At 41.3% G+C, this 12,210-nt stretch overlaps 1 protein-coding gene across 3 annotated transcripts in view; it reads left to right on the top strand.

The window, feature by feature from the left end:
- Window positions 1–12,210, top strand: part of LOC124286657 (lysosomal alpha-mannosidase-like) — an 89,090-nt gene that overhangs the window by 50,537 nt on the left and 26,343 nt on the right. For all 3 annotated transcript variants that reach the window (XM_046723058.1, XM_046723057.1, XM_046723059.1), the window contains exons 6-11: window positions 549–657; window positions 1,966–2,060; window positions 4,378–4,431; window positions 10,692–10,808; window positions 11,508–11,711; window positions 11,933–11,996. In XM_046723058.1, the coding sequence (XP_046579014.1) occupies window positions 549–657; window positions 1,966–2,060; window positions 4,378–4,431; window positions 10,692–10,808; window positions 11,508–11,711; window positions 11,933–11,996 (643 nt within the window). The remainder of the gene's footprint in view (window positions 1–548; window positions 658–1,965; window positions 2,061–4,377; window positions 4,432–10,691; window positions 10,809–11,507; window positions 11,712–11,932; window positions 11,997–12,210) is intronic.

Below are 12,210 nucleotides of genomic sequence, written 5' to 3'. Positions count from 1 at the left end.
CTCGATTCCGAGCCAAAGTCCCTGCTCAGAATTTGTAGCGGTAACTCACCCATTTTCTTGTTTATTTCACAGTATACACAAACGACATGCACCAAAACATGTTGAACTAATGGCACCTGTCAGCGCGCTAGTCGCCATTCTTTCGGAGACACTTACATCTTACTGTCATAATGAGTTTACGTATATTTATTCATCGCAAACAGAATTGTATCGTGCCCGTTCGCCATTGACGACCTTGGCCTTAACCTGCCCCGCACTTAAATGAGTCAGCGATTTGATTGGGACATAATTTATTTTTAGCCAATGAGCTCCCTTGCTCCCTTCCTTTTATATAGTACTAAGACCCCGTCAGTGACAGTATATACCTTGATGGCAGTTTTTAACGTTACAAGTCCCTGTGTCTCAAATAAGCAACACTGGTGATCGCGATACAATTGCCTCTACAAAGACCAACCAAGCCTACATGTCCTACATGTATGTCCACTGCAAGGTCTACCTGCTCCCGTCTGACGAACATAAATCCTCCTGTTTTCGGTATTTGATTTCAGTTTGGCTTTGATGGATTGTTCCTTGGTCGTATCGACTTCCAGGATCAAGAGAGGCGGACTAAAACATCGAATATGGAGACATTATGGAGGACGAGCCCTGACAACTTAGGTAACCTTAGTTTGGACATATATGCGCTGTATATACTCGTGCCTTCCTAACTATGCCGGCCAGTTTATGTAGTCATATACTCAACCTAGAATATTATAACAACTGGAATAGCGTCACGTGCTAACATCACATTGTTATATTTCCAGATTTTCGAAAGAGTGCTAATCTTTCAGAAAGATATTCGGACAGGAACAGACAGAAACGCTTAATACTTACCATCGATTAATGTAGTCTCACGGCATAATGTCTTGCTTCTGTCTTTTATGCACAAAAAGTATTAATCATTTAATTGTGAAATATATTCTACCTGACACCACGTGATGTGATACTGGGCATTCGAACTCAAGACAATAATTATCGTTGGTTGAGTGGTTTATCACAAGACGATACCTGCCATGGAATGTGAGAACTCGACTAATAAAGGTGACAATCCCCTTCTATAATCATACAGCATCACCCATTCTTCCACGGGAACTTTTAACAGTACTAGTGTTATGCTATCATAGACCAGTATCTATTAGACGCAGATTGTCATAGGGCAATTGGGTCGCCTTGTGGGAAAAAACAACCAGGCGCACGCACCATTGTACGATTTGGACAATATTACAAGCATCACGGAATCCCTTCCAAACAGTGATTATACCCTGTTATACACATTGGTGTAATTTGACCCTGCTTTGGATCCCTTACAAACTCATGCAAGGCAAGTGGTCACTAGAACAATCACAGGAGGACGGACAATAATTTGGAATATGGCCACATAGCGCAAGACAGTTTATGTGAGTGAGTGAGTGAGTTACCACTATGCCACAGCGGTGAACACCAGACATTGGATCAACACATCGTGTTGGGAATCGAACCATAGCCTTCGGTTTGACAAGAGAACGTTTCATTGAACATACTTTAGGATACAAAGTGTGTTGAAGTCAAAACATTTGCTTGTCTCCGCGAGGGCGGCAGGATAGCCTACACTAAACTCGTCTCAGTTCTCGGTTCGATCCTCCCCATGGATACAATGTATGAATCCCATTTCTGGTGATCTCCCCCATGATATTGCTAGAATCTTGCTTAAATTGGCATAAGATCAAACTCACTTGTAGCCAGGGAGGATTATGTTCGATTCCTCGTACCGCCGCGATTTATCAGGCACATTATATACTCGACATACTACCAAACCAGCACACCATCAAATTGATATAACAAATAAATCAATGTAGTTGTCCGGAAACTGATATGATTCGAGTTGAGACGATGAATCCGGTGTTTCCTTCCACGAGGAACAATACTATGCCTCTTTGCGTGTTTCAGGCGACAAGACGAGTCTCTTCACAAGTGTCCTCTATGACGGCTATTTCTCCCCAGAAAGGTTTCGATGGGAAGGATGGGGCCCCGGTATGCTGTCGGTAAGTGGACTGGGTACTTGACAACCCTCTCTGGCCGACATGTAGCGCCAGCCCTATTTCAACTGCACCACAAGTGATCCTTCCCACCCGTGCCAAATTAAACCTTCACAATCCTGTGTGCGTTGTCTGGAAGTACTAACTTGTCAAACGTTTCAAGCCAGGCAGGCAAATCTGTGTGCTTCTCTGACCCTTTGTCGTGTCCTGTGTCTAGTTATAACGGTCGATATTACTTCTCCTTTACATGTGGAAAATAGAATATTGACTGGTAGATTAAAGGAAGAAAACGGGATGAATTTTTTTTGTTATCAATTCCGTATGGGTGGTAAACTGGCTTGATTCTTCGATAAGCCGATTCCTCCAGATGATGTGAATGAAATACTTTGCAGACATACTTTTGTATTGACATTTATGAGGCGAGGAAGTTAAAACGTTTTTTCAAGATCCACTGGTACATATTACTTCGGGAGAAATGATATTACACTCTCCAGACAGGTAATGCATTTGAAATTTAATATGATCAAGAAGAGAGCCCGCTTTGATATGTTCTAGATACCCAATATATCATATTACCTAGTTTAATAGAGACATGTAGCACAGACAGAAGACTGGTTATTGGCTGAACGTGCACATTAGGGCGACTGCTGTAAGGCTTAATGCCTCGAGACTACTTAACTACAGGAAATGTGGGTCTGTGCTGGGTAAATGGTTCAAAGACGTTAATGTTTACTGAAGAAACACTGAAATGCTGGGTGACCGAGGTACTGGGGGTAAGACTCTTTGGGATATATGTGCATTAAGAACTTCCAGTAATAGGAGAAGAGGGGAGGTATGGAATCCCTTAGACGACCACGAGTAGGCCAGACCTGTCAATGCATCGTCACAGTGATACGACATTAACAACGCTGAATGAAGACGCTCACATTGTTGGCAATCTGTGCGAACATTATGGGCGATGTCAGAGTAAGGGTGACTATAGAGATGTGTGTGATGTCGAAGTGACGTCATGTCCGTATGTCAGGGACCAGGTTAGTGTCTTCGTCAGTAATCCAGTGCCCACCTGCTCAAAGCGGTGTCAGTACCACCACTAACTAACGACTAAGTTTTGTTGAAGTATTGGTGTAACGCTAAGCTTGCTTCGTGCAGGGGAACCAACTAGTTTAAAATGGCAGGAGTTGAGGTTCTAATATTGTACTCCTGATGCAAGTTAGACCCAAGTTTTCTGTTTGACAAGCTTGCACTTTAACCACTAAGCTACTTTAAAGCCCACAGTCTTATGTCATTGTGTGTTATTGTATATGTCAGCTAATTACATAAATACCAAAGCTTGGTGATTAGCAGGGCATGCTCTCATTCAGGTTTCGAGTCTGTCGACACCTAACGGAAATAAAGATTCTCCTCCGTTCGTCACGACTGTGGTAATTATGTGTATGTAGGAAGCAGGCACGCATGCTGTGATAACACGGCACCAGCATCCCCCGGGGGACAACAGCTAATCATCTGACTGTGTAGGAAAGTGTATAATTGTCTTTAGATGTGCAATATGACAGGTTTAGTCATGCAGATCAATATGCTTGACCTTTAACAAGACGATGAGTTTTACCAAGGTTTGCTATCCGTGATAAGTAGGTTTCAAGATTAAAAATGTATCAAGTGTTTAGATTTTGCATTAAATATCCGTTGATAACCCGATTAAGCGCCGATATATACATAAAATATTGACACAGTATTTTCCCTTAACCAAGACGTTGTCGTTCTTCACCCGACAGATGAATGATAAATCAGGGAGTTCCAGTCAGATTGACGCAGGCTGAGGGATGATTACAGCCATAGAAGGACGCGAGCCGCCCCTGTAGAGTGATAGCTAGCCTATTCCTATCAGTCAACAGTTATTTACTGTCAGGATAACTAATGATTCTCGCACATAACGATAAATCACAGCTACAATAATTACTTTGTAATTAATAGATTGCCGTTTGATGTGTCCTCTTTAAAGTCTTATTAACCGCAGAATGTCCCGGGAAACAGAATGTTGCCGATCACTCGGCACCAGGCTAGACAGGTATTAATATCGGGCAACTGGAATTTTAAGAATATGTTTGTCTAACTGATTGGGCTTTATCTGGTGTACACTTGGAGATTCATCTCTTTTGTCAGATTTAACTCGCTGTCAAATGAGGTACTACATTTTAGTATGCTTCTGTGTTGAACCTCTCGGTGATGCAGATGCATCTAACATTATGTTATGGACCGATAATGCTTGTAATATGTTAATAATTACCTAAACATGCAATTTTATTTTTTGCGGTTTTATTTTCAGGCACGAAACAGTGAAAATTACGTGAATGCATTCATCGATATCGCAGTTGAGAGAGTAAGTATAGATCAAGAAAAACAATCAGCTGGTAGTCATGGGGAGTCTTTGACAGAAGAGGCCCCCAGTGCCCCATGCTTAAGATATACTACTACTACTACTACTACTACTACTACTACTACTACTACTACTACTACTACTACTACTACTACTACTACTACTACTACTACTACTACTACTACTACTACTCAGTCGTCAGATAGCCGATTGTTCTTGGTGGCCTTGGCTTGGTTACTCCTGATCTTTTCACACTATCAGGAGAGTGCCCGAATCCTCTCCCACAAGGATGACGCTTCTCCCACAGCTCTTCTGGCACTCTTAGTCAGGCAGAAGAATGCAGAAGCCTTCTTGATGGGTTCAACAAAGCCATGCTTCCTGGGGGAAGTCTCATTCGCTGGGTGGGCTCCGTGTAAGGGGGCAAAGGTACCTGAGCTGATGAGCCTTACCAGCCTGACTGTGCCAGGATCACCCGAACCCTCTTTCCTGCATTCACATATTTAAATCTATAAAAATAATTTTTCTGGTGAGGCAGCGCATGGTCAACTGAAAAAACTCCACAGTTTCCTTAAACGGGACATTCTCTCAGTGTTGATTTTCATGATGGTTCTGTGCTGCGTGAAGAAGGGCAACGGTCCTGAGCTGATGATGAGCTTACCCAGTTTGACTTCCAGAATAACTCGAACACCCTTTTCTTCATTTAATTATTGTGATCTGTCAAATAACAATAATATGTGACAAAGACGATAAGGTTGCTTTTCCTGGCTTACCGTCGTATAGTGTATGTTTAAAGCTTCAAAATAAATATCGGAAATGCAGATGAATACACAGTCTTGCTTTCCTTCCGAATAGGATTCCAATTAGCGTAAAGGGCGCAATAATCGTGGAAAAATATATCAATGAACCATTGAAACTCAGTGATGACTGCAGGTGTTCGTAAAAAGGACAAGCATACTCTTCTCTTGTATCTTCTTCCTGATGAACCCCAAAATATCATTCAGTTTCATTCAGCATCCGTGCCTCAAATGCAAAGGCCATGCACTGACGTAGGGCACCGTCTATCTTCAAGCTGTCAGCTGACACAATGAATTGGTGCAGGAAAGTGTGAAACTACACTCTGCCAGCTCACACAATAAATTGATGCAAGACACTGTGTAACTACGTTCTGTCAGCTGACACAATTCATAGATTCAGGATACTGACTGAGTGTGTAACTACACTCTGTTAGCTGACACAATGCATTGATGCAGGACACAGTGTAACTACACTCTGTAAGCTGACACAATGCATTGATGCAGGACACAGTGTAACTACACTCTGTAAGCTGACACAATACATTGATGCAGGACACAGTGTAACTACACTCTGTCAGCTGACACAATGTATTGATGCAGGACACAGTGTAACTACACTCTGTAAGCTGACACAATGTATTGATGCAGGACACAGTGTAACTACACTCTGTAAGCTGACACAATGTATTGATGCAGGACACAGTGTAACTACACTCTGTAAGCTGACACAATGTATTGATGCAGGACACAATGTAACTACACTCTGTAAGCTGACACAATGTATTGATGCAGGACACAATGTAACTACACTCTGTGACACAATGTATTGATGCAGGACACAATGTAACCATGCAGTAAGCTGACACAATGTATTGATGCAGGACACAATGTAACTACACTCTCTCTGCTGACACAATGTATTGATGCAGGACACAATGTAACTACACTCTGTAAGCTGACACAATGTATTGATACAGGACACAGTGTAACTACACTCTGTAAGCTGACACAATGTATTGATGCAGGACACAATGTAACTACACTTCTGTAAGCTGACACAATGTATTGATGCAGGACACAGTGTAACTACACTCTGTAAGCTGACACAATGTATTGATGCAGGACAGCGTAACTACGTTCTGTAAGCTGACACAATGCATTGATGCAGGACAGCGTAACTACGTTCTGTAAGCTGACACAATGCATTGATGCAGGACAGCGTAACTACGTTCTGTCAGCTGACACAATGTATTGATGCAGGACACAGTGTAACTACACTCCGTAAGCTGACACAATGTATTGATGCAGGACACAGTGTAACTACGTTTCTATCGGCTGACACAATGTATTGATGCAGGACAGTGTAACTACGTTCTGTCAGCTGACACAATGTATTGATGCAGGACACAGTGTAACTACACTCTGTAAGCTGACACAATGTATTGATGCAGGACACAATGTAACTACACTCTGTAAGCTGACACAATGTATTGATGCAGGACAGTGTAACTACGTTCTGTCAGCTGACACAATGCATTGATGCAGCATACAGTTTTTATGTTCAGTGTTGTGCTTGATGGTGGTGGTAATAGATTGATGGCAGTCTCTCCATAGAACATATCTGTATTAATGGTCAGTCGGCTGCAATATAATTGATTGTCTTCCCCATGCTGTCCCAGCGGAAAACGAAAAAAACCCACCTAAATGCGGTCAGTCAATCAAGATATAAAAATGTGATATTTCCTGTCGTGTAACTAATGTCATTAAAATTCCTGGTCTGGAAAAACGTTCTTTTGCCCTTGTTTGCAAAGCTCCACAGCTGATGCTAACAATACCATTATGCATTGAAAACGTGTCCCCTTGCACTTTTCGTGTGTTATACAAGGCTACACGCAGCATTAGTCTACCATATAAAGGTTGTCTGAACCCAAATTCCAGTGGTTGATGTCATGCAGTTGGGATGAGATGACATGCATCCACCAGGTCAGCAAGCCTGATCACCAGATACAGTTAGTCGCCTCTACATCACGGGTTGCTGAAGACCAGTTCTATCCCAGGTCGCCACGGGCACCGTTACCTGGACTTACCAGCAAGGTCCAATTATCATCCAACCAGAAATGACGTCTTTCAGTGTTAATACATTGTATTATGTCCATCTAAATCCTTTGAGATGCCAATCTTCATCCTTCACCTTTCTTCATCGTTACGGCATCTGCAGACCGTCCGTAAATACCTGAGATTTCCCCTGATTAAATTCGTTCAGGTGGTCATCAGCTACTCGGGCTTGTGTTTTTCACCAAAGTCATTAAACAATCTTAAGCTGTATCACATCTAAGCTCCCTCCGAATCATTAAACTACCTCATAATATGTTTCCAATATGTAACACGGTTATCACGCAAGTGATGAACAACTTCTACATTACAATGAGAGCGACGTGTCGGTGTAGGTTGTAACACGGTTATCAAGCAAGTGATGAACAACTTCTACATTACGGTGAGAGCGACGTGTCGGTGTAGGTTGTAACACGGTTATCAAGCAAGTGATGAACAACTTCTACATTACGGTGAGAGCGACGTGTCGGTGTAGGTTGTAACACGGTTATCAAGCAAGTGATGAACAACTTCTACATTACGGTGAGAGCGACGTGTCGGTGTAGGTTGTAACACGGTTATCAAGCAAGTGATGAACAGAATAAGGATGAAGAGGCATATCTACAAGTGTGAGGAGATATGTGTAGGTCCTACAGTACAATGGGGGTTGAGAGTCAGGGTTGTAGAATTGGTCTTCAGACATCCATGCCTACCCTTTTCGCGAACACCTGGTGTCATCACTGATTTCCCATGATCAATTCAAATAATAATGACAGATATGTTATCCTTTACACAAAACGATTTTTTTTTCTGACAACAAGATTGGGTATTCTTTTACACTGACGCTGTCTATATTATATTAGATTATCTCGAAATACAAGTTGTCTTGCAACAAAGGTGAAGCATAAACTACAACCGCGAGTGATGAAACACAACTTGAATTTTTTTTAAGGAAAAACACGATTGTTCACCTTCCAAATTGAAGGCACTTAGTCTCGCGTATAACCAGTGGCTTGTTGAAACAAGAATGATTCGCTGCAGTCAGTCGATGTATGCATGTCTTTCACGACAAATTCTAGCAGGATACTGAACACTCTTTGCGTCTTTAAATTCATTTTTTCTTCCCCGGTTTCTTGTTTCACTTTTTTCGTCTTACATTCTTCTTTTATTGCATTTGGAAAACATCAATTGATAGAGAACTAGTGTGTCATTACAATTCTGAGATATTCTCTCCCGTTGGTTTGAAAAACTCATCTCATTATCGCGGTGTATGGCCACAGAATTTGGCTTGAGGCTACCCATGCCATGTGTCAGTGGCAATGTTTGCTTCAGTCCGACATGTTGTAATATTATACATTGGTTTCCGGAAGGTTTACTAAATAGTACAAGCAACATGTTTAATGTTACAAGGACATTCAATTCCCTTCATAATTGTTCATTTCAATTCAGTTTTGTATACATTCTGTTGAATTTTACTGGTATACACACCCATGATGCCTAAACAACGTTGACTTTAATGAATATCATATCCACACTTTTTGTGGTCCCTCTCCAACTTAAAACAGGGTAATATCTGGGGTTTCTTTTTTGATTAATAAAACTTGTTGAAGTGTACCGACGTCATCCCGGCTGTGTTTTGTTCCTATATACCGTGACGGTACCACCTTCCAAAACACTAAGACACAGTGGCTGGTCCATCACCATGGCAGGTGATCCTGTAATTATGTCCTGTAACTGTCACGATCCTCAGAGGAGGGAGATCATCACGTCGGCATTCCAGCCACTGAGTCCTTACTCATGTGCACAATGGGATAAAGCAGCTCACTAAACTGTGGAACAGACACACGGCGTACAGGGTTGAATACCTTACCACGATATGTAAAATATCGCCATCTTCCAACACCCTAAAGCGGGAGATAGCCATTTACCATCTTTAAACAGTTTGATCGAACAGCGTCTTGACATATTAACACCGTGGCTCACATATTCCTGGCTGACATCCGTGTATTCTTACAAACTTCCTAGAAAGTGACGAGTCATTATGTAAGGTTGACGTCAGCTGATTGCCATTTATTTACTGACATCAGCTGATTGTCATCTATTTACTGACGTCAGCTGATTGTCATCTATTTACTGAAATCAGCTGATTGTCATCTATTTACTAATGTCAGCTGATTGTCATCTATTTACGGACGTCAGCTGATTATCGTCTATTTACTGAAATCAGCTGATTGACATCTATTTACTGACGTCAGCTGATTGTCATCTATTTACTGACGTCAGCTGATTGTCATCTATTTACGGACGTCAGCTGAATGTCATCTATTTACTGACGTCAGCTGTTTTGTCATCTGTTTACTGAAGTCAGCTGATTGTCATCAAATCACTAACGTCACCTGAATTGTCATCTATTTACTGACGTCAGCTGATTGTCATCTATTTACTGACGTCAGCTGATTGATATCTATTTACATAAGTCAGCTGTTTGTCATCTATTTACTGTCGCCAGCTGATTGTCATCTATTTACTGACGTCAGCTGATAGTCATCTATTTACTGAAGTCAGCTTTTTGTCATCTATTTACTGTCGTCAGCTGATTGTCATCTATTTACTGACGTCAGCTGATTGTCACATATTTAATGATATCAGCGATGTGTCACATATTTAAATATATCTGTGTATGGTAATATATTCAATGATGATTTTCTGTGAAATTCTGTTAATCCAGAAACATCCACACGTCTAGAAAAAGATACAGTACATTGTCCGTAATATAATTTGTTCAACCGAAAGTAGCCTGTTTCATTTGTCTCGCCAAAGTCCGGATTGACAAGGGTTCATTGTAATAATAAGTCATCTTCTATAGCGCACAGTCTCCAAACACCAAGTGATTGCTCGCGGCGCTTAATCAGGATCTGATTCTTATTACCCCGGATAACCCAAGCTGCCTGTTAGGCGCTAGAAGGTTATAGTCATAAAACTTTATCCCACCGGGTACCCATTTTTCTGCAGGGTTTTCTATTGTAGTGTATGTACTAGAGGAAAGTATGTGTTCATGGTTATCAAACTAAATATCTCTTTAACTAATCTTATGACATTATGTTCATATGTTTTTCGTGAATTGTCTTCAATTTAAAATGCGAATTTAAAATTTGCAGGTATAAATTGAGGATACACTAGATGTGTTTTAGAGGGTCTTTTTCATATGAAGCGCTCATTTATATGTTGTCATTTTAAACGTGAATCGTTACACATATTGTCGTTAAAGTTCATCCTGAATAGCGCACAGCTTTAACACAAGTGGTACTGATGATAGCAAGTGCATGCCAGCTAATTTACATAAGACTGCTCACGATTCATCCAACCTTTGTGTTCTAGGCTAAGGCGTACAAGACGAAACACGTGTTAATTCCTTTTGGAGGTGACTTTGCTTTCAACACTGCCGCCGGCTGGTTCGATGGAATCGATAACCTCATCAAATACGTCAACGCCAAGGTAAACAGTTCCTTGTGTCTTGTACTACCATTAAACCATTCCCTATTGGTGCTCAACGGGACACACGAACTCTGACATTGGCCGGGACTATAGTCTATATGTTCTCCATCTAAAGGCAGATGGCTTTTATTCATGACGTGTGATAATTTGATAATGTGATTACACTTTTATGATGTTTCCATGTGAGGACGCTTAAGTACGTTCCGGTTGATGTTGCAGTCATCGATTACTTTTGGTTGTCTTCAAAATTGGTTTCATAAAAGCACTGACTTTCTTCTCTGCTGTGTTTAGCAGATCAATTATATGTGCATTGTTGCACATACTGAATTTTGCTGACCTAGTGCTTTTTCTCATATAAATGACTTAAAGAGGACTAAACTTGTCGATACACCTAAATGATTATCAGTCCTCGTAAGTGTCCTTTTGTACATTAACGTAAGTGTCCTTTTGTACATTAGAAAATATACCAACGTTACAACGTAATGCAACTGCGGACATTGCTCCCGGTTAAATCACAGCTTTGTATTTCCTCCTCTGTATACTTTAGTATAATTATTGGTTTTTACCTTAAGAAAAGACCAGTTGAACATTAATAACTTACAATTGCTCCTTACTTTACCTGTTGTTTTATGGTATTCGTATGGTCAAGGCGTGGTCAAGCATCATTCAGATGTATCCTCTATGTATTATTGTCCACAGCAAACGACTGGCAGCAAAGTGAACGTCCTCTACTCCACACCAACCTGCTACGTCAACAGCGTCAACAGAGAAGCGGTAACGCTTGAGACGATGTCGACCGACTTCTTTCCGTACTCTACCATCCCCAACACCTTCTGGACCGGCTTCTTCACCAGCAGACCCGGACTCAAGCGCCATGTGAAAGTGGCCAGCAGCTTACTACAGGTGGGAAAGCACATCACTCCTCTCATAAACTTTGGTTGCCTCTGGAGAGTAAAGCGTGTCACTCCCTTCCCAGCCTGAAGCTTGCTACAGTCGGGGAGCCATGCCACCCCATTCCTGGCCAGCAGGTTGCTACAAAATACAAACTCACTCTATTTGATGCCATGTTGGCAGTAGCTAGTTAATTTGCCACATGTCCAATTGAATGTTCATCGTTTTTTCAGACGTGTAAAGAAATGGCAGTTCTAGCAGAGCTCCAACATACAAAAGCAAACGTTGATAAGTTAAGTAAGTATCAGTGTTTTGTTTGTTTGTGTGGAGAGAGAGAGAGAGAGAGAGAGAGAGAGAGAGAGAGAGAGAGGAGAGAGAGAGAGAGAGAGAGAGAGAGAGAGAGAGAGAGAGAGAGAGAGAATACACTATATAGATATACAGAGAAACGATGGTGCTTGTACGTTAACATTACCGTAAAAATATGTTAAACACAAAGGTACTGGTTGCATAC

Source organism: Haliotis rubra, unplaced genomic scaffold (genome assembly GCF_003918875.1).
Source record: "Haliotis rubra isolate DU_JTF1 unplaced genomic scaffold, ASM391887v1 Scf39, whole genome shotgun sequence".
NCBI lineage: Eukaryota > Metazoa > Mollusca > Gastropoda > Lepetellida > Haliotidae > Haliotis > Haliotis rubra.
The sequence above is the reverse complement of the archived record's forward strand: the minus strand, read 5'-3'. Positions and strand labels throughout refer to the sequence as shown.